This window comes from Dasypus novemcinctus, chromosome 7 (genome assembly GCF_030445035.2).
Source record: "Dasypus novemcinctus isolate mDasNov1 chromosome 7, mDasNov1.1.hap2, whole genome shotgun sequence".
NCBI lineage: Eukaryota > Metazoa > Chordata > Mammalia > Cingulata > Dasypodidae > Dasypus > Dasypus novemcinctus.
Window position 1 is genome coordinate 49,576,510 of NC_080679.1, and position 22,656 is coordinate 49,599,165.

Genomic DNA, 22,656 nt, shown 5'->3' on the forward strand with positions numbered 1-22,656 from the left:
TAATTAGATGAGCAGAGGGTTCAATTGTCAGAAATTTGCTTTCTCTTTTTCTGAGACATGGCTTCTGTTCAGCATATTCTATGTCAGAGAGAAATGTCTCACAATTCAAAAAATGAATTTTGCATTAACATGTATTTAAAAAACTGGTTTCCCACTGTTATTCTCAGCCACATCTATAGTCATACAAATAAATACCTGTGGCATATTGTTCCATTGATGACCAACAGTACACATGAGTGTTATAGAATTTGTTATGGTAAAAAATTAAACACAAGCCACTGTTCAGTATTAGTAGACTATTAAGTGGATTGACTAATATGGCCATGTCTGTGTTGTCATTATCCAGTTTAATCTTTTAAAAAGTCTAAGCTCTTTTTCCTTTAAATATAACTTAATAATAGGCACGACCAAACTTAATTTTCATCGGATATTTGGATATCATGTTTGGATTTTATTCAGAGAGGTTCCAGGATGAATCTGGATTTTCACAAGTAATACTCATAATAATAAAGGCATAAGCCTTACAGCTACAACTTATTATTCTTTATGTAGATTTATAACTAAATGTTAATTCAGAGTTTGTGAATTTTTTTCCTATGTAATATTAAACAAGGCATTAACTCTTGCTTAGTATTTACCTAAATGCTTGTTTGGACCCTTTATATGAACTGACCTGTGGTTTGGATACTGAACTCTTTTGGCTCTACATAAATGCAGAGAAAACATTGAGGCCTTTTAAAATCTAAGTGATAATATCTCTTGAAATTCTCACCAGGTAAATCCTTACCATGTAAATAAATATGTTCTGCCATTGCAAACTGTGACTTTTCACATTTAGACTCTGGTCACATATTCACAGCCATCTTTTTTTTACATCAAGGCATTTATTACTTTTTGTTGATTATTTTTTTATTTTTTTATTTTTTTTAGAAAGATTTATTTATTTTATTTAATTTCCCCCCCTCCCCTGGTTGTCTGTTCTTGGTGTTTGTTTGCTGCGTCTTGTTTCTTTGTCGGCTTCTGTTGTCATCAGCGGCACCCGCTTCTGTGTGTCGTCAGCGGCACGGGAAGTGTGGGCGGCGCCATTCCTGGGCAGGCTGCTCTTTCTTTTCACGCTGGGCGGCTTTCCTCACGGGCGCACTCCTTGCGCGTGGGGCTCCCCCACGCGGGGGACACCCTTGCGTGGCACGGCACTCCTTGTGCGCATCAGCACTGCGCATGGCCAGCTCCACACGAGTCAAGGAGGCCCGGGGCTTGAACCGCGGACCTCCCATATGGTAGACGGACGCCCTAACCACTGGGCCAAAGTCCGTTTCCCCTGTTGATTATTAAAGTAGTACCTGATTAAGGTAGATGACTTGAATACATAAAACTATAGATACTATCTATAATTCCACCACCTAAAGATTGCTGTTTTTAACATTTTGTCTTTGTCTTATCTTTTGTTTGCATTTATACTTTTCACATAATTATCATACTATATATAAAGTTTGATGTCTTCCTTTTTTTCACTTAACATTATATGAGTTAACATTATATGGTGTACTATATTCTTTGAAAGTATAATTTGTATTGAATATATAATCTTTTTTGCAGATGTATTTAACCATTTTTCTATTGTTGGACTTTAGGGTTCATTTATTCAACAAGTTTTTGAAATTCTTTTTCATTCTTATCAATCATGACTCATTGAACATCTTTTACTACAGTACAACATGAGTGTAACAGCATTCAATTATATATGAGAAGGTCGTTAAAAGGGGAAATTTTAGGTCATATTATATGTTACTAGAATAAAAATTAAAAAAATATATATTTGACTACATCCAAGATCATATTTACTCTTGAAAATTGATAGCAGAAAATACATATTCATAAGACATACATTAGTTCTACTAGAGTTCTTATGAATAGACCACTTAGTAGCTGATATATTGCATCATGAGGTAAACATCTTAGACTCTAGAGTCTAGTTGAGGTAAATGTCTTAGAATTAAGAATTAAAATCTGCCAGAATCTCAGATTTTGTGTATGCAGACAAGATTACTGCTATTTAGCTATAGCAGGGATTGTGTAGATAATATCTTTAGGCAGAATATTAACAATATTTATTTTTTGGACAATCATGATATGTCCTCACCAGTAATGTCCCTTTGAGCCTTTTCTTCTTCGTTGCTAAATCCTGTCCAGGATCATATATAGCATATAATTGTCATTTTCTCTTTAATTTCTCTTTCTTCTTTTTTTGAATTGTGGGAGCACATATGCAACATAAACTTTCTTATCTCAACCACTCCCAAGCATACCATTCAATGGGATCGATCACATTCACAATATTTTGGTACCTTCACTTTCCATTACTAAAATTTTCCCATCTCTCTAAACAGAAACTTTACACCTGTTATGCATTAACTCTCCATCTCCCTGCCTCCACCCCTGGCAACCTGTATTCAAATTTCTATCTCTATGAGTTTACATACTCTCCAGTATTTTAAATAGTACATACAGATTATGTTCCTGTACCCATCCACACCCTATCTTTCTGTAGTTCTTGTCACATATTACTTGTTTATGGATTATGAGCTCCAAACCACCAATTTATCCTTACATTTTGTGCATTTCCATTTTAGATCCTGTAGGAAATAAAAAGTAGAGTTACAAACCAAAAATACAGTAGTGTGGCATTTGTGTTTACCTATGTTGTTACCATTTCCAGAGATCTTTATTTATGTGCTTCATTCTATTGTCTATTGTCCTTTCAACTCACAAAACTCTCTTTAGCATCTCTTGTGGGACTGGTGAAGTGGTAATGAACCCCTCAGTGTTTGTGTATATGGGAATGTCTTATTATCTCCCTAATTTTTGAAAGACAATTTTGGCAGATAGAGAATTCTTGGTTGGCACTTCTTTGCTTTCAGCACTTTAAATATGTTATCCTACTGCCTTCTTGCATCCATTGTTTCTGATGAGAAATCAGCATCTAATCTTATTGAGGCTTCCTTGTATGTGACATGTTCCTTCTCATTTGCAACTTTCAGAATTCTCTTTAGTGATCTTTGACAAATGGACTATAATATGCTGAGGCTTGAGTCTATTTGGGCTTATTGGTTTGGAGATTGTTGAGTGTCTTGGATGTGTATATTCATGTCTTCCATTAAATTTGGAAAGTTTTCAGCCATTATTTCTTTGAATATTCTCTCTGCCCCTTTCTCTCTCTTCCTTCCTCCCTCCCTCCCTTCCTTTGTTTCCTCCCACAGTGCATATTTTGGTATGCTTGATGGTGCTTCACAGGTTCTGCAGGCTCTGTTCACTTTTCTTCTTTCTTTCTACTCTCATGCTGAATGATTTCAGTAGTCTTATCCTCATGTTCTCTGATTCTTTCTTCTGCCAGCTCCAATCTGCTTTTGAACCCTTCTAGACAATTTTTAATTTCTGTTTCTATGGTCTTCATTTCTTTTTGGTTCCTTTTCATAATTTCCATATCTGTATTGATATTCTCTTTGTGTACATCTTTCATTTTCCTGGTTTACTTTAATTTTTCCATGTTTTCCTTTAGCTTTTTAAACATATTTAGGACATTTTAAAAAAGTCTTTGGTATGTCCCAGGTCTGATCCTCCTCATTGATGATTTCTAATGCTTTAATCTTCTCCTTTGCCTGTGCCATCGCTTCCTGTTTCTTTGTATGTATTGTAACTATATATGTGCCTGGACATGATTTTTTAAAATAATACTTCCATAATTTGTTGAGTTGCCTTATGTCTGTTAATTTTTTGAAGTTGAAATAAAGTTTAAAGAAAGAAAGAAAAGAAAACACATTCTCTAGTCCTTACACAATGACCTATGTGAACACTCTCTTTTAGGCCCAACCGTACAATGAGTTTGGAGAATAGCCCAGGCCAAAGCTTATTTTAATTGTTTTTCTTTAGAGCTCTACAGGGTAGTTTCTCTTGTCATCCATCCTTTAGAGGCTGCAGGATTGAAGCTTTATTCACTAGTAATCAGGGAAATGCAAAGTAAATCACAATGAAAAAAAAAAAACTAACAAAGTAAATCTCAATGAAACTCAATTTCACTGTCATCAAACTAGAATAGCAAAAATTAAATAACATGGATTTGAGGAAGTGTTGGCTGGGAAATGAATTGATAAAGCCTGCCCACAAAGTGCTGGTGAGAGTGTATACTGGAATTGAAAAAAAGGAACCAACTTCAACTGTAATATTTTGTTTAATTTAAATGAAATACTGAAAAGTAATACGATTTGTGGTTTTTGTATTCCTTTCTATACATTTGAAATATTTCATTTTTAAAAAAGTATTAAGACTGAGTGAGGGTAAATAGTTCAGTTAAGGTCTCATAACTGGTATTTTGGAGAAATGGGATCCAGACCCAGGTATGTTTCACTCCAAATGTTCTTTTCCGAATATTACACTGCTACTCTTACAGTCTACAAGACGCACCCCCAAACTGTTAGGGCTTTTTCCCCCAAAGACAAAGGGATTTAGGGACAAAAATTTCTTGCAGGTTTGAAAATAAAACTAAGAAGAGAAATTATAAAAATTGAAAAAACACTGAATTCTAGTCATATTCTGCTTATTTGCTAAGTTGAATATAATTGGCATTTGAATTTAGGAAGATAAAGAGCAATAGCTGTCCAGTAGGAAACAGGGGAGGGAAAATGTGACAGAGAAAGAACAGAAACCTAAACTTTTTATAGAAAGGCTCTAGAAGGATAACACTGCATCTTTTATTAGGTAGCATAGCAGAGTCAGAAATACCTTGGGTGAATTCAGTTAATATGAATAGTAGTTTTGAAGCTAAAACTGAATGCATGGAAATATCACAGAGTTCCAGATAAATAAGATTTTCAGCTCTAGATGAGAACTCAAAGATAAGGTTTTATGTATGGTCAACCACTTACCTTGTGCAATTGAATTCTCCCTACATGGCAGAGTCTGTGCTAGATTCTGCCTAAAGGAAAGAAACTCTAAGTTCAGTAACTATTACAATTACTGAATTTAACATTGAAATGTAACCAGTCTGTACAATAAGATGTATTTCTTGTAGTCATTCAGATGTCAGTAATATGACTGGCAATATGTGAATTCACTACCAAAGACTAGTTTTTGATTTTTGTTTGGCCATGTGAAATTAAATTTGAAATGAATAATTTGTGGATTATTTTGTTATATTAAGGGTTTAACTTTAAAGAATGAGAGTTTAAAAATTAAATTGAATGCTTATATTGTAATTTTGCTGTGACTTTTAAAAATGGAATTTGGGAGATCACACAGGAGTTTTAATAGGAGTTTTATCCTGAAATGGAGTCAGTAACTTTGTTTAGGTGCCATAGAGGTGATAGTAGTGTGTGCTTTTTGTCTGTTCCTTGTGGGTAGAATGCACTTTTTAATCTTTTTTTCCTTCTTTTCCTCTTCCCTTCTTCCCATTTTCCTTCCTTCCTGTTTTTCTTCCTTCCCTCTTTCTTTCCCTTCTCCCTTCCCTCCTTCCTTTCTCCCTTCCCTCCCATCCCCTTTGTCTGCCCTCCCTCCCTTCCTTTCTTCCTTCCTCTCTCCCTCTCTTTATTGTATCTCATACCTATATTTGAAACTATATAATATAATGCACATCCTATCTGAGATAACTTTTTTTCTTAATTGCATTTCAGTTATGTCCTCTCCTTTTTTTAAATAGGTGAAACTAAGTGATTAAGAAGGATATCTGGGAGTCATCTAACATGTCGAGGAGAAGGTTTGATTGCCGAAGTATTTCAGGCTTGCTAACTACAACTCCTCAAACTCCAATAAAAATGGAAAACTTCAATAATGTTTATATACTTACATCTAAGGAGCTAGGCAGGTAAGGAAACTTTATGTTGTATATTCTGTTTAAATTCATATTTTGGATTTCTGTTTCTACAGTTCTACTGTGGAACTCATTTTGGATCACTGTTTAACAATGATTAGAAGGAAAAGTCATTCTATTGTTATACAGAGTCTAGTATTAACTGATTTGAAAATCAAATCTGTGGAGAGTTACATCCCAGCAAGCTTCATAGCCCCTGAGATGGGAGGTTAGGGTTCTTATTTGAAGCTGCGCATGGGAAGAGGCAGTATAGCATAGTTGATGGCCCAGTCAAAGTCTAGGCTCCATATTTGCTAGCTGCGTGATCTCCCTTAAATTACTCTACCTCTTAGTGTTGTAGTTTCCTCATCTGAAAAGTGGGAGTGGAGGTAATTATATCTATTTTAGATGGTTGTTGTGAGGATTAAATTAGTTAACATTTGTTAAGTGCTTAGTATAGTATTATGTAAATTTTTGGTATATAAAATGTTTTTAAAAATTCCTAGGAAACTATGGTGGGTTTGAAAAAAGAATGAGGAGATTCTCCTCTTTCCTAAATTAAACAAAGGAATTAATTTATATTTGACAGTATAATATGTATCATAAGGAATACCTGTCTTATAGGTAAAACCCTGTATAAATACTTATCTGTTTTGGCTTAACTAAGGTGTAAATTCCTTGAGGCCAAGGAATAACCTGAGGTTATGATACCTTTTAGTATAACCACCTAAATATGTATGAAACTTTAAGATTTATACCAAGTTATTTAAGTTATATGTTCATCATCTTTTGAACTTTAAATTAGGGGTACTTAATAAAAGTTGGAAGAGGGCTGTCAGTTGATATCTTCAGTTTGCTTTTAGTTCTGGAGTTAAGTGTATATGTGAAAATGGTTTATTGAGTTCGTAATTGTATTGACCGATGTACAGTAAAACTTATGAATGATTTTTAGCTTTTAAAGTATCAATGTAAAACAAAATTCAATCATCAACAGTAATTCTGTTCTTGGTGGTCTTTTTTTCTTAAGGGTAAAGGCAAGTCCTGATTTTTTCACTTGTTAATTGTTGGATACAACCTTTCTTTTTGCAAAATAATGATGATGAGTATATCTGCCTCATCAGACTAGTAGTATATGTAAAAGCAGTTCATTTAATTCCTGCATATTTATTTCATTTTATGTGTAAAATATTTGGGTGTTTTAATAGTATATTAAAAGATATAATTTTAAAAACCTTTTAGAAATATTTTTAATTGTTTAGTTTTAAGCCTATAAATATTCCCTTTGCATTACAGTAGGAAAGAATAAGTTTCTTTAGGTTGCCTATATTTCACAATGAAAAGTTACGGAATCTTTCTATTGGAAGGACAACAGTCTTCTAATACATTTTTCTTTTCTCTCAGTATAGTTATTTTTTCTGTAATTCACCAGACAAGCTGTTATTTAGCCTTAGTTTGAATGCTTCAGTGTTAGGAAACTTACTACTTCAGAAGGTGTTTATTCCATTTTGGGGTATCTCTTAGGCATAGAAGGTTATGTTTTCTACTCTGCTAACATCTACCCAACAGACACGGTTTTCCTTTTGTAGCTCCATATAAGGTCCATCCATGTGAAAATCCTTCAGAAATTTGAATATGAGCTAAACATTACTAATTTCTTTACTCATCATACAACCTGATTTCTACAGCCTTTCCTGATCCATTCATCCTCTTCTGGACCACTTGGTATTTTTCATTGTCCCTCTTTGAATGGAAGGGGAAGAGGGAAGTTTTTTTCAAATTGGGTATTATAATGTCAATATCTGATGATTTAGAATACAATAAAGCTATTACTTCTATTGGGGTAGCCTAAGATTCCATTAGGAATTTTCTTTTTCTTTTTTTCCCAAAAGCTATGTAAAATTTGTGTCATATGGTATCATATGGTGTGTTAGTAGAAAATAAGACTGATCTAGAAGTCAGTTGACTTTTCTTTGCTCTGGATCAAAAGTTGGGTCATCTACTTTTCTTTAAGAAAAGATGGTGGACTAGATAGTCTTCAAGTTTCCTTCTCTTGCAAAAATGTTTAGAAACTGCTTTGAGCTATAGGTAATTGGTTATGCAAAACCTTGAACTATACCCACAGTAAAGGGCATTCTTTTCTGTTTTTCTAAGTTACTATATTGATGGGTAAATTTATTAATTTTACAACATAAGGGACATTAAAAAGTCTATAATTTTTTTCTTTGAGGGTCTTGGAGAGCTTAAAATTTGATGATTACAGTATTAAAATTCTAAATTGTTTTGTACATGATGTACCATTATAAATAACAATCATAAATTTGAATCAGTTGTACTTTAGAGCAAAAAAATCATAATAGAATCTGATTATAACAAATTCAGATTGCTATGAAATGAGGCCTGTCTGACATTTTTCTTTAAATGGAATGTGCTAATGAGTCATATGGTGACTATTGGTATATTTAATTAGTGAACCTCAATAAATTAGAAATTATGATTTTTTTTTTGTCTGTCAGGAGCTTGCTTAAAGTTCTTTCAGTATTCTTGCTAATGTTCATATCCTCTATTTTTACAAAATAGAAATTAGGATCATAATCTTGTTTTTCCTGAGGCTTGCACATTTTGAAGTATAGACATAATTGTAAGATACAGTGAACTACAAAGTTATCTTTTTAAATCAACTGCTTTTTATTATTTTAAGATGTTAGTGTTTAAGAATTTATAAACAGCAAACTAAAGGAAAATATACAAAAGTTTGCAAATCATTTTTTTATTATTCTCAAAAAAATTTCATTGTTCCTGTTTTTTAACGTATTGGGTAAGTTTTTTCCACCCCTCCCCCAACCGAGGCAAGGTTTCATAGGACTTCTTGTGGTTAGAAGGGTGAGGCAGATTCAGAAATAAACGTCAGCTTCCTTTGTGGCTTTCCCTGCCCCCTCATTTCACATTTTATTGTGTATTCTAGAATGCAGAACAGAAGCTACTAGACCATTTCACTACTAGGAAATCTAGTCAGCCTGTTTAGGGTATGAGTTAAGAATTAATGTTAAGGGTCCTAAGTTTACTTGAATTTTTCTATTAAATTTGCAGCAGGAGAAATCAATACTGAAGATTATGTATTTTCGATACTACTAAGCCAAAACATTTTAGAGTAGAAAAAATGACCTGTTTCTCCCCCCTTAGTCAATTGATAATTATTATAAAAGTATTTGCCTTAACAGTCGATGCATCCCAGCTTCTGAAGGGTACAGGTTGGGGTGGCCACAAGACCAAAGGACACACTCAGCACATAATCAGATGAGCTTTATTTTTGGGGACTCATAGACAGGAGAGATTCTTTCTGGTGGCAACGGTCCAGAGAATAAAGAGAGCACTCCGCAAAGAAGTGGGGAAATGAGGGGCAATGTATAGGGTCTCAGAACAAAGACATCTCATAACAGTTTCTGCTAGACTCACATGAAGCACATGAATGGAGTCCGGTGATGTTACTGTAGGAAGGAATTGTACAGCCTGGAGAACATTACAGTCTACCATACCACCTGTACAGTGTTCTCCTGTGAGGAGGTCTGTTACAGTCTAACTTGTGTCCTGGGACATGCAGGCCGCTGTGCCCTAGGGGCTGCGTTTCCCTTAGGGAGGGGACCCACTGGACCCCCACAATAGTATATAAGTTTATGTATATATAATCTTATTGGAATCTCAAATCACCATAAAAATACAAATGATTTTAGTACAGGATGCAAAACTGCACAGTTTGTGGTTAGGTTGCATAACTCTTGCATTTATTCAACAAATGTTTCAGTGCCTACAATGTGTTAGCACAGTATAGATTTTATAATTACTGTATAATTAGGACAAATATCGCCCTTGCCCTCATGGAACTTTTACTTAGTGGTGAACATTGACAAATAATTTTCAGTGTCATTTGTTCACCTTTGCCCTTGATTAATGAAGACTGTTTAATAACACCTCTTGAGAATACCTGAAACAATTAGATAGAAAGCATTATTTAATTTTGGGTCTTTGTTTCTAAGGGAACTCTGATTTGTAGATATAATCATAAGATTGTAATATAAGTAAATTTTTACAACTGGTACTATAAATTATATATATTTTTAGGTATACAGTTTTCTTGGCTAAATAGTTTCTGTTTCCTAAATTTTTACAAGGTGAATTTCTTTACAAAACTCAAGTTTTCCTTTCTGTTTTAAATTCATTTTTGCTTCTAAATCTAAGTAAGAAAAGATAGAAGTGAGTAAGTTGCACTTATTTTAAAAACCTGCCTTAAAGGGAGGAATTATTTTATTGTGGTTAGCATAGAAAGCTAGGAATTCATATTCCACAGTTTAATTCTTGACACTCAAATTCCATATATGACATTTCATAAGTTATTTAATCTCATTCTGACTCAGTTTATCCAGTATAAAGTTTATAAAACACAAGTGGTTTGAATATAAACTAAAGGAACTGATTTACTTTTTTGTGTGCTCATTGAAATGCATCAATTTGTTTTATTTCATATAGAGAGATAATATTTTATATTTAAAATGAAACATTCTTAAATCATAAATGAAAAGTGCTTTCGAAGAGTCATGTTTCTGAATGCTTATTTATATAGGTGATGTATAGTTTGATGTTGAGGGGTCAGATTATAGCTTCATCACTTTTATCTTCCTGACATCTGTAGCTATATATTTTTTCAGCCTGGTTTCCAGTGCTTTTTATTGGCACCAATTTTGAGGAAGTTTGGGAAATAAAGAGTCACCCTGGCCCTGGGGAATAAGAGTACAATACAACCAAACAATTTACTTTGCTAATCTCACCACTACCACAAAAACTATTCATGAGTGTTTTAAAAAGTATTTTTCTTGCTAAGAGCCTGATAAACTAAAATGGAAGCATATTCTTAGGGAGGCTGAGTAAGAGAGATTGTGGAACAAAAATTACTTTCTGAAGATCTTTATTTTTACTGATTTGTTAGTACCATAAACTAGAGAGTAATTTAAACCATAGGATCGAGGCTTTGGATTCCCTAGACTCAGGTGTAAAGGTTCATAGATGGGGGTTCAAAATCTGAAAACCCTCTGGAATTGTATGTAATACTTTCTATATAAGGGCATGTGTATTTTTCTGAGAGGCAGTCTATAGCTTTTATTAGTTTCTCAAAATAGTCTGATTCAAAATAGCTTTAGGTCTTTAGGACTAGATTTTGGGTGACTGGGGTCTTGGAATATACCCGTTTATCAGTAAAAACTCTAATTTTGATGTTGTTTAAAAATTTTTGACTGAGAAACTAAGCACTTATATTAAAAAGACCTAAGAACCTACTTATTCTTAAAATAATAAATATGACTTTAATGGGCAGGTTTGCACATAACTTTTGATGATCATTAATTTTCTTAGTTGATCATAAAGTATCTTTGAATACTCTCCAGAAGACACATATACCTTTTTATCTAGTATAGACATTATAGACTACTGAGCAATACTGAGAGAGATATGGTTAAAATGACTGTTTTACTTTTTGCATATGTATGTGTGAAAGAAAGTTTCAAAGTGTGTAACAGTGGTATTGAAAAGTCAGGTGATTACTGTAATAAAACTAAATAAGCCAAATACCCATTTTTATATTCATTTTGATTTTTTTTTATTTGTGGGAAAGCTCTCTTTTGATTAATGAGTTAAAGTGACACCCGATGAAGAGAATGATCTTTGGTAATAGACCTGAGTTTAAATTTTTATTTTGGCCAAATTTTGTATCCTTTCTGGGATCTGTAAAGCAGAACAATAATTACTATATAGGATTGTTCTGATTCTTTTTTTTTTTTTTTTTTGCATAAATTTTATTTATTTTTTCTTCTTTATTTTCTTTTAAATTTTACATTAAAAAAATATGAGGTCCCCATATACCCCCCACCCCACCCATGCCACCCCTCCCACATCAACAAACTCTTCCATCATTGTGGCACATCCACTGCATGTTATGATTCTTAAAAGCAATAATTTATATGAAGTTGGCATGCAAATGAGAGTGCCCCTACATTGATACTGTATCATATTACTGAGGAACAAATATGATTCTGTGTTTTATACTGTTACTACAGTTGCCATTTATAATTTTTATGTGATAGTACTATAATTTGTATAAAAGTACATGCAATATTTGATTCAGGAACAAAGATAAATTCCTTAATGGCATGAATGTTTGAAATGATTGATTTTAACTTGGAGGTTTAGCAGTATCTGTATTATACCAATATTCTCTACAGAAAAGTTTAAATTAACCTTCCTTATTTTTTCCTCTAGAGGAAAATTTGCTGTGGTTAGACAGTGCATATCAAAATCTACTGGTCAAGAATATGCTGCAAAATTTCTGAAAAAGAGAAGACGAGGACAGGATTGTCGAGCTGAGATCTTGCATGAGATTGCTGTACTTGAATTGGCCAAGTCCTGTCCCCGGGTGATTAATCTTCATGAAGTCTATGAAAATACAAGTGAAATCATTTTGATATTGGAATAGTAAGTATACATTTTAACAAATTTAAGCAAATTTATGGTACATATTTTAATAGGTAGAATAAGCTGACTTGAAATGTTAAGAATTTATATGGATTCCAATTGAGAAAATTTAAGGAGACATAGTTTGTATTCAAATATTTTCCCAAGACTAAATGTGCAGACTCACAAAACATACACAAAAACTTTAATTAAACAGCATAAAATAAACAAATAGCCACATAATGTTTGGGGAAAATGAATACACACTTTTGTTAATGACATGTGAAATTGGTTGAGGTTTTTTAGAAAACAATCTAATGGGCAAATAAGTTTGAAAGCATTTATATATTTTGTCCATCTATTTGAAAAATACCTCTAAGGAGGACAGAAAGATATAGTGCATAAAGGTATGGATAACGCATTGTTAAGGAAGTATTTATTAAGTATGCATGATGGACAAAACACTATATTAGCAATTGTAGTAATAAGAAATAAAACATGTCTTCTCAGAAGTGAGTGAAAAATTGAACACACTCAAATAATCAACAGCTTGTCAGATGGTGATAGAAAATGCTTAAGCTAGCTGTGGTTTATTAACCAATATCTTAACTATAAATAGTAAGTTTTTGTGCATAATGAGTTTGACACATTTATTATAAGTACGTAAAATATGTATTTGAGCATCTGCAACAATTAAGAGATCAGCTAAATTTGTTTAGTATGCTTTAGAATGATTCTGATAGATTTTATAAAATAAATCAATTTTATAATAAACTAAAGAGATAAATATTTCTTCAGAAAAAACATATTGGTGGATAATATTATAGTAATTCTTTTTTTGTGACTAGTCAGCATCATTGCCTTTTTTCATTTAAAAGTTTATCAGTATTTTAGTATTCAGTTATTTTAAGGATGAAAGAGTTTGTTTATATATTTATGAAAAGTAAATATATTTTTGTGCCAGGAAATAGATTGCCAGGAATCAGTTTGTCAGTGAAAATATTGATTTTGACTGACAAATCAATGATTAGTCCATTTTTTTTTTTTTTAAAGATTTATTTATTTTTATTTAATTTCCCCCCCCTCCCCCGGTTGTCTGTTTTCTGTGTCCACTCGCTGGAGTCTTGTTTCCTTGTCCGCTTCTCTTGTTGGCACAGGAAGTGTGGGCAGCGCCATTCCTGGGCAGGCTGCACTTTCTTTCGCGCTGGGCGGCTCTCCTTACAGGGTGCACTCCTTGCACGTGGGGCTCCCCTATGCGGGGGACACCCCTGCAGTGGGGCGGCACTCCTTGCGCGCATCAGCACTGCACATGGGCCAGCTCCACATGGGTCAAGGAGGCCCGGGGTTTGAACCACGGACCTCCCATGTGGTAGATGGATGCCCTAACCACTGGGCCAAGTCTGTTTCCCACTAGTAGTCCATTTAAGAATGAATACTCTTTTGTGTAACATTTTGTGTAATTTAAGTATCTTTAGGGAAAAAAATTTAATACATTGAATGAATACATGAACACTATGTACATTTCCCAGGAAGCTCTGAGATACCACATTAAGACTTTACACACTCAAAGTAAGTTAGAATCAGAAAAGACCACAATACGATGAATATGAATTCATTTTTCATTCATTTTATGATTCTTTTTGTCAAAAATTCTTCAGCTGGCCTTTAAAATATTATCTACTTGCATGATATTCACATTGTTTGAAGTATTTAAACAGTAGGTAATATTTTTCAAAAAAACTGTACTAGATAGAGGGTGTATATACATGGAAACATTGATCATTTTCATAAAAACCTCTTTTTGGAGCTCATCTAAACAGTAACAACAGCGTATGGCAATTAAATTTAACATATTTTGTGAATGGACCTTATTCATGCTCTGAAAATTGAATCAGGTATGCTAATAGTAAACTGATTTCCTTAGGGCAGGACTGTGGTAGATCTTTCTACCTCACAATTAAAATTTAGCCAGTCCTTCACAAATGCTTGAGTGGATTAATATATTTAGTTTCTTACCAGAGAAACCGAGGCCTACAAAATTTATTGCTAGCACTTTATTTACCATGCTTACTACTTTCACAGTTGCATTGTATAATGAGGTGGCATAACCTTTGAAAATAAAAATCTTGAAAATAAAGTGCTGAAATCTTTTATCTATTAACTATTACCAATTTGATTCTCTCCCCAAACCATCTTGCTTTTTTGTTTTTCTTCCATGGCTTTTTAAATTTTTGCAAAGTTTCAAATCTACAGAAAAGTTGGAAGAAGAGTACAGTTAACCCCTTGTATCTTGATTTACCAATTGTTGACATTCTTCCATATTTTTTTAACCACTTGAAATTCAGTTGTGATACTTCTCCTTTGCATGCGGAAGTATTTATTCCTAAGAACCAAAACATTTTCCTACAAAACCAACACCAGTTGGTTAGGTAACATTACCTAAGAAAGGTAATGTTAAGTCAGTAACTACATCCAATATATCTATATTTAAATTTCATCAATAACCCCCAAGAGTCTTATAGCCCTATTTTTTTCTTCTAATATATGATCTAATCAAAGATTTGTATATTTTATTTGATTCTTGAGTCTTTTGAGTCATTTCATTTAATTTTCATGAGGTTGGCGTTTTGGGGGGAAATCAGTGGCAATTGTCATATGTAATGTTCCACAATCTGGATTCATCTGATTGTTTCCTCATGATTAATTTTAGGTTAAGCATTTTTGGCTAGAAGATAGTGTGACTGATGGTGTGTTTTTCTTATTGTATCATATCAGTTGACACTATTTCAGGTTTTTTCATTATTGTTTTTGCTAAGTTTGAATGTTATTAAGGTGGACTCTCCCAGCTATCATTTTTCCTTTGAAATTAATAAGTAATCTGTGTAGTAAAAGTTTGAGACTATGTCAATTTTCTCTTCTTTAACAACTTTTCATCCTGTGATTTCCATAACCATTGAGGCTACTTGCCTGAATTATTACAACAGTTGTTACAAAATGGTAATTTTCTAATTCACAAAATGGTGATTTTCTAATTCTGTTATTCCTTCTAAATTTTTTAAGCTGGCATTCTGTAAAAAAGAGGACCCCTCCTTTCCTATCCCCCTCTCCCATTTAAATTATCGCTGTGGATTCCTGGTTGTTTAATGGGTTATACTCAGTTTCTGCTGTTATTCTTTTTCATGCTCAAATTGTCTCAAATTTAACTAGTGATGCTCTTTCAAGCTGTTTCCCATGCCCTTTTGACATGGTATCATTAGTTTTTGAGGATTTCCTTGCTAATGGTTACAAGATTTCCAGGCTTAATTCAGATTTTCCTACCTGACCTGTATTCAAGTCATGTCTCCAAGAAGTTCTGGTTTCTTTTAATGGGGAATGAAATTTGAAAAACAAGGTCTGGGTGCTGGACATGCTCATTGTTAATGGGATATCTTTGCCTCTAGGACTTTTCCAAGAATGCCATTCTGAAATAGTATGCTTTTTTAAATTGCGAGTTCATTCTAATAGCTTTAAGTCAAATCCACCACCACAGAGTTCTTTTTCACCTTCTCCTGTTCATATTTGTCCCTCCTTTCTCCCACAGTGAAGAACCTGGTACTCAACAATAGCAGTGTGTTGGCTTATTTGCTCTATAGTATATACAAAATAATTTCAGCAGAAAATACCAGTACCACCACTGATGACAAAGTGCTTAGTAAAGTTCAACATTTCTTTGCTGTTCTTTTTGTCCTTAGAATACAGCCCACTAAGGGTGTATTGCAAGACCAAGGGATGGCAGTAGCACCATCCTAACAATGACCTTTATTTTGGAGGCCTGAGGACAGATTTGCCAGAGCGGGAAGTCCATCTCCGCAGGAGATCTTCCAGCAGGCTGTGGTGGGAGTCCACACCCAGAGGGAGAGTAGGGCAAAGGAACTCCTGTGGGAGAGGAAAGTTGGAGAGAGGGCTTAGGTATCTAGGTGATGATGTGCTGATTCAGCAGCACAACTGGAGTCGCTGGGTGGGAGACATCTTTTACAGCCTCACAGTTTGTCTCATCTATGGCTAGTAGATGTTGGATATAGTTTCATGAGATATGCAAAGTATCCAGGCTCTGATTGGCTAAAAATATGTGTATTTGGGCTATATTTAAAACAATTTGAAGTATAAGAATCTGAGGTTGGCGTCACTTGTGGGCTTTGGGCTAATGATCCTACCTTGTTGTGAAAAAATAAACAACATAGGGGCAAATGCACAGGAGCCATTTTTGGCCCATTTATATAACAAGGTATTACTTTGTTTTACTGAAAATCTTGGCTCTCTACTACCCAAGGAAATCCATCATTTTGTATAGGAAAGTATTCAGATTTTAATCTTTTTAAGTCAAATTTATTTTTATTTTATTGAGGGAGTCTTTTGGAAAAATGTTCACTACTACCCTACTAATTTTTAAAATGTGCATCAGAAAACTGTAAAAAGGAAGATGTAGATCTTGATAGTATATACGACATAGATTTTTACATGAGAGTGTAACTGTGCTATAGTGCTGGGTGACAAATACACAAAACGTGCACAAATGCGTAAACTAATGAATGCACGCACTCCAGATTTCTAAATTTGTTGGTTGATTTCCCTTCAGGGGGCAAACTATTCTTATATAGAAAAGAACAGTAGAAGATGACCCTGAGTTTACCTTCCATGATAATGATGTTGATGACTTTTCTGAGTGGTGATAATTTTTCTTGTCTATATACACACCCTTGTTAAAATAATTCTGGGTAGCTTGTTTTAACAAAGAGTCTACTTGTTTGCTACTCATTGCTTTCATTTATGCTTCAATTTCTGCTAAGGTCTGCAACCTGCTTTTTGTGTGTTATCCATTCATTTCCCTTTCTTAACTCGTCCTAATTTCCTAATACTCATAGCTCCACCTTTGTCTCTCTTCTGTGTGAAAATTGCCTGTCCTAAAAAAGACAGACATTGGTCAGCCTGCCAAATTAAAAGGAAGAGATAATCTGATTGGATGACAATTAACATTTTGTTTGATCTTGTTACTGAAACAACAACAAAAAATTAGGATACTTTTATTGGTTATAAAAGTAATATCTATTCACTGTGTTACATTTAGAAGATACAGAAAATAGAAATGATGTAAACTATAGTTAATTTTTTGGCATATTCCTATATTTCAAAACTTTTTATTTTTTTGTATATGTATATGTACCTTTTGAAACAAAGTTGTGATATACTGGACATGCCCTATCATAACCCTCCTTTTTCACTCAAGAAAATATTGGGCACATTTTTATATGTCCAATATACTTTTCCTAAAAATTAGTTTTAATTTAGCAAAGACTTTTAAATTACCTTTAAAATCAGAGTTCAAAAAGAAGTCCCCAAATTCAGAAAGGTTGCATGCTGGCTAGATTTGGAATTAATATTTGTTGATTCATTCTAGTAATAGTTAATATTTCTTGAATGCTTACTCTGTGTCAAATGCTGTGACAACTACTTACAGAGATGATCTGCTTTGATCCTTATAACGTCTGCTCTGCTTAAATTCTTTATATGGATTTACAGTTTAATTCTCACACCAAGGTGATGAAGTAGGAGCTATCATTATTCCCATGTTAAAGTATAAAAAACAGAGGTATATAATTCTGTCCCAGTTTCCATAGCTATAAATGGCATAGCTAGAATGGCACCCAGGCCCGCTTGATTCCCTAAGTCATCCCTATAGAAGCACTCTGCTGTCCTGTCCCTGAAGTCCTAGGCCCGAGGACGTGCTTTACAGACTATATGTCAGTTTGGGAGTTAAGTGTATTTTTGTTTGAATTTTAGAATTAGTGGAGGTTTCTGGTCATTAACTGTACTGAATGTAATGTAAAATGTTGGTACATAAATATAGTGTTCAAGAATGAAATTTTCACCTAAAGCAATTTATGTTGCTGAACACATGAAGAATTCGGAACTTTCTATTATTTTTATTTCTTAGTGGATGTAGATTAATATTTATAAAGTTATTACAATTTCAGATTATTTTGGTCTGATTTCTTATCAGATACCATTGGATTTTTAGTATTTGTACTTACAAATTAATATTTGTAAGGTGCCTAGCAAATAACTCATTCTAAGACAATCTCTCCATTTTCTTACTTACTTATGATCACATTAATAATATTATCTGCTGTTTTTTTGCACGGCTGTGTTAGACTATTTTCTGTTTTGAGGGGATTCTTTTAGTTAAAATTAAATAATGTAACCAGAAAGTGAAAGAGGAAGGCCTGCTGCTGGCCTGTGCTGTGGATTTCCTGTTCTTCCTGGGAGACCTTGAGAAGGGGTGTGACAAGTAAACATCTGACACTGACAAACAAGCCTCCAGGGCAGTCTCTATGTTAACTTTATAAAGATTAATTTGTTAATTTAAATTAAAAAAATATATTTAATCTGAGTTTCTAATACTGTCCTTCTATACCTTCCTTTAGAATTCAATACTTAAATTAATTATCTTTACTGTGATTTCTTGAAGCAGATATTGAAGTTAATTTATCATAAATTTCCAGGGCGTCATGGGCTAGAGGTGGAAATAATGTATATATGATCAAAGCTTTCATGTATATTTCCACATCCCACAGAATGTTTCTCTGGAATGTCATAAACTAAACTATAAAGCAGCAAATCCCTGCAGCCTCCTACTGGCACACTTTGTACAGATGACACGATTACACATTATATCTGCAGTGTGATATGTCAGCCTTTGTGATTTTCAATTTGGGACTCAAATTTGCAACCACCATTGATTATTTTTTCTTCTCATGGCTCAAAATACAAATGACATTCCTCTTCTGATTAGAAGTTACCAAGACTTCTGAATCCCAATTTCAGCCACTCTGAAGAATGAGTTCCTATTATATCATTCATTCATTCAGCACTTATCGAACACTTACTACATGCCAGACAAATAAGTGGTTTCTAAAGTGTTTTCTGTTTTGCATGAGCTGATGGCTGAAAATTTTTATATTATTTATTTAGATTTGACCCTGATATCTCCATTTTATAGATGGGAAAATTCAAATTAAATGACTGACCCAAAGTTATATTTCTGGTAAATGGCAATGCTAGGATTTAAATTCAGGTTATTTGATTTTACTATGCCTTTATCAACATTCTTTAGGTTTATAATTATATGAAAAAAGAAAATGGGGGTGGGGTCTGGCTCTAAGTATTCTGTGTTCAATATAGGATATTGGTTAAAAAAGCAGACTCTCATGTCATATAATATAGATTCATATCATGGCCCCCAATTTACTGTGTGACCTTGTACACATTGCTTAACCTCTTTGTACCTGTGTTTCTTCATTGGTGAAAAGGGAATAATAACCACCTACATCACATGGTTGTCATGAGGATCAAAGTAGATGATATTCATGTGCATATATTCATGTGGAATATATGAAGGCATAGAGCAAAGCAGAGCCAAGCTTATAGTGTTAGCTGTTATTTTCATCATGGTATTAAGGCAGACTACAATATTATTGGATTATAAGGCTAATTCTGTTTTATTCATTTATTATTCAATTATTAGTACCCAGAGTTTGAAATATTCTTGTCATTTACTTTCCTCCTCAAAGTTACCCCAGCTCAGTCCTGAAGTATATATACTGGCTAAGTTTGGATATCTGTGTGCTTTTGTTAACGGGTATATAGTATTTAAAAGTTGTTATTTTTAAGTTGATGAGTCTTCAAGTTTCTTTTATTTGAATTTTATTTCAGTGCTGCAGGTGGGGAAATTTTCAACCTGTGTTTACCTGAGCTGGCTGAAATGATCTCTGAAAATGATGTTATCAGACTTGTTAAACAAATACTTGAAGGAATTTATTATCTACATCAGAATAACATAGTCCACCTTGATTTAAAGGTAATGTGATGTGATTTAAAGTAATGCAACATCTGTGTTCCTACTCTACTCTTGGTATGCACAATTATAAGCTGGTATTGATGGGAAACAACAGTCAGATCACTGTTCTTTGGACTGCACTGGGTGTGCTCTTTCCTAACCTATGTGCTTCATGGACTTAATTTTGTATTGGCAGAGAAGAAAAGACTGCATGTGTGAGCTACTCAGATTAATCACTAGGCTCTTAAAATGCACCTTTCTTGTATGTTCTAATCCTACAATCATTCCACTCCATCTCACTCTGACCCCCTCATTCTGGTCCTTCTTATCTTATAAAACTTCCTGCCTCTGAAATCCTCAATTCTTATTTCTTTCTCTGAAGATCACCTCATGCTATTATCTTTTCTCCTTATCCTTCCTCCACAGCCACCCAAGGACCTCTTCCTTTTCTATATAGTCTCCCTGCATGATCTTCTGGCTTCCACTACCACTTTCATATAATGATTCCAAAATCTCTACCAGTTGCCTAGGCCTCTCTCCTGAATTTCAAATCCTTTTTTCCCAACTGTAGAATAGATACCATTTAGTTGTCCTGCAGAAAATTTCAAATTTATATGTCTCAAATTGGACTTATCTTTCCTTTTTCTCTTACCCCTTTTTCAAAAGAAAAAAAAATCTGATTTTTTTCTGCATTGTGCTAACAGTAAATGGGGATGGGAGATATTTATTATCTAGCATCCCTGTTATTTCCCCTACTGATAAGATATTGGAAAAGAAACAATGTAGAAAATATGAGGATAGTCTTACCACTAGCAGTTCCTGTCTTTTTCCTGCTAAAGACAATCAAGGGCATTAAATAGTATCGCACAGCACTTAACATCAGGGATGGCATGTAAACCTGGCTTTTATACTGTAAAGCCTGTGATTGAGAACAACAGAGCTAATTGTCGTTGCCTCTTCTCTTGTATTGGTCTCTATGACTTTTGATAATGAATAAGTTTGGAATTTTCCCAATGTTAAGAGACTGTTATGATTCTTACAACAGATTGGGAATGGCACAGAATCTGGAGCAGCATCTCAGCAGGTGTACATATGGAATGACAGTGGCAGGGAGCTTTGTAATAGGCTTAGGCCTGCAGTAGTAAGATACATGTGATTCTAGGAGGCAATGGATGAAACCTACCATTCCCCTTATTATCTAACCTGAACCCTGGGAATGATCAGGCCCAGTTCATTTACAACTATCGTACTATCCTGAACCATTTTCTGGTTTTGGAAATTCCATCATGCCTTCTTCTATACTGTTCTCTAGAATACTGGAATACTTTTGCTTGTCCTTTAAGACTCTTGCTTTAACGTTATCTCTTCCTTAAAGCCTTCTTGGACCTTCTTATGGGCAGAAGTAGGCAGTCTTGTCTTTATTACTGCAGATTCTATGTCTCATTATATCTGTATCTGTCTCTACCTATACCTTTTTTCCCATATGAACTAAGAATCTCTTTGAGTATATTTGTATTCATCACTGAATGCATCATTCTTCCTAAATAGTAGTAGTTCAATAAACATTTTATGACTGACCCAATGAAATAATGGCTAAACGATCAATTCTACTTTATTTACCATTGATCTCAGACTAGTATTCTTCTATTGTACATTAATTATCATTTTTGTTTTGCTTTATTTAGCCACAGAATATATTATTGAGCAGCATATACCCTCTTGGGGACATAAAAATTGTAGATTTTGGAATGTCTCGAAAAATAGGGAATGCCTGTGAACTTAGGGAAATCATGGGAACTCCAGAATACTTAGGTAAGAATTTTCTTTTATTTTATACACCATTTTCGAAATATATTGCATATATGGTAGTTCCATAAAACTATATTTTAGCACTTGTAATTCCAGGATGCATTTGGTTCAAGTATTTTAATATGTTGGAACTTGGTTATGACGTTTAAATGGACTGTGGTAAACGTAGGATTATTGAGACATTCATGATAGTTCACAGGGTATTAAATATATAAGTGCAAAAGTTTAATGTTTGTGTACAAGGGCTTTTTACATAGAGAAAAAGAAAGTGAAAAGAGAGAGGAAGTTAGAGAACAGGAGAAAAATGGAAGAAGAGGAAAATAGAGTCAAGTGCCCCCTTATTGCCCTTGATGCCTGGCTATTGGACAGACATCACTCCCCACTTCTGCCTCTGTCCTGGCCTCAAGTCCAAACTGCTTCCAGTACAAATATTTTGTTTTGCTGGAGTTGTTAACAGGACTCCTTGCTGGTTTTGGCTGCTGCTTCAAAATGCGACATTTCATGTTGGGTTGTGAAAGGAGGGCTTTAAAAAAGGGTGCCAAAAAGAGTCTATGATTAGGTAATCTAGGAACATTATACTAAATTAATCAAATTAGATTATGTGTATGAAAGAATTTTTAGTTTTATGAAGAATCCTATA

The 22,656-nt window shown here is 33.9% G+C and overlaps 1 protein-coding gene across 1 annotated transcript in view; it reads left to right on the forward strand.

The window, feature by feature from the left end:
* The window catches only part of STK17B (serine/threonine kinase 17b), a 35,615-nt gene that overhangs the window by 5,295 nt on the left and 7,664 nt on the right, over positions 1–22,656 (forward strand). The window contains exons 2-5 of the mRNA XM_058300436.1: positions 5,690–5,854; positions 12,143–12,355; positions 20,084–20,228; positions 21,893–22,019. Of these exons, the coding sequence (XP_058156419.1) occupies positions 5,733–5,854; positions 12,143–12,355; positions 20,084–20,228; positions 21,893–22,019 (607 nt within the window). The 5' untranslated portion in view covers positions 5,690–5,732. The remainder of the gene's footprint in view (positions 1–5,689; positions 5,855–12,142; positions 12,356–20,083; positions 20,229–21,892; positions 22,020–22,656) is intronic.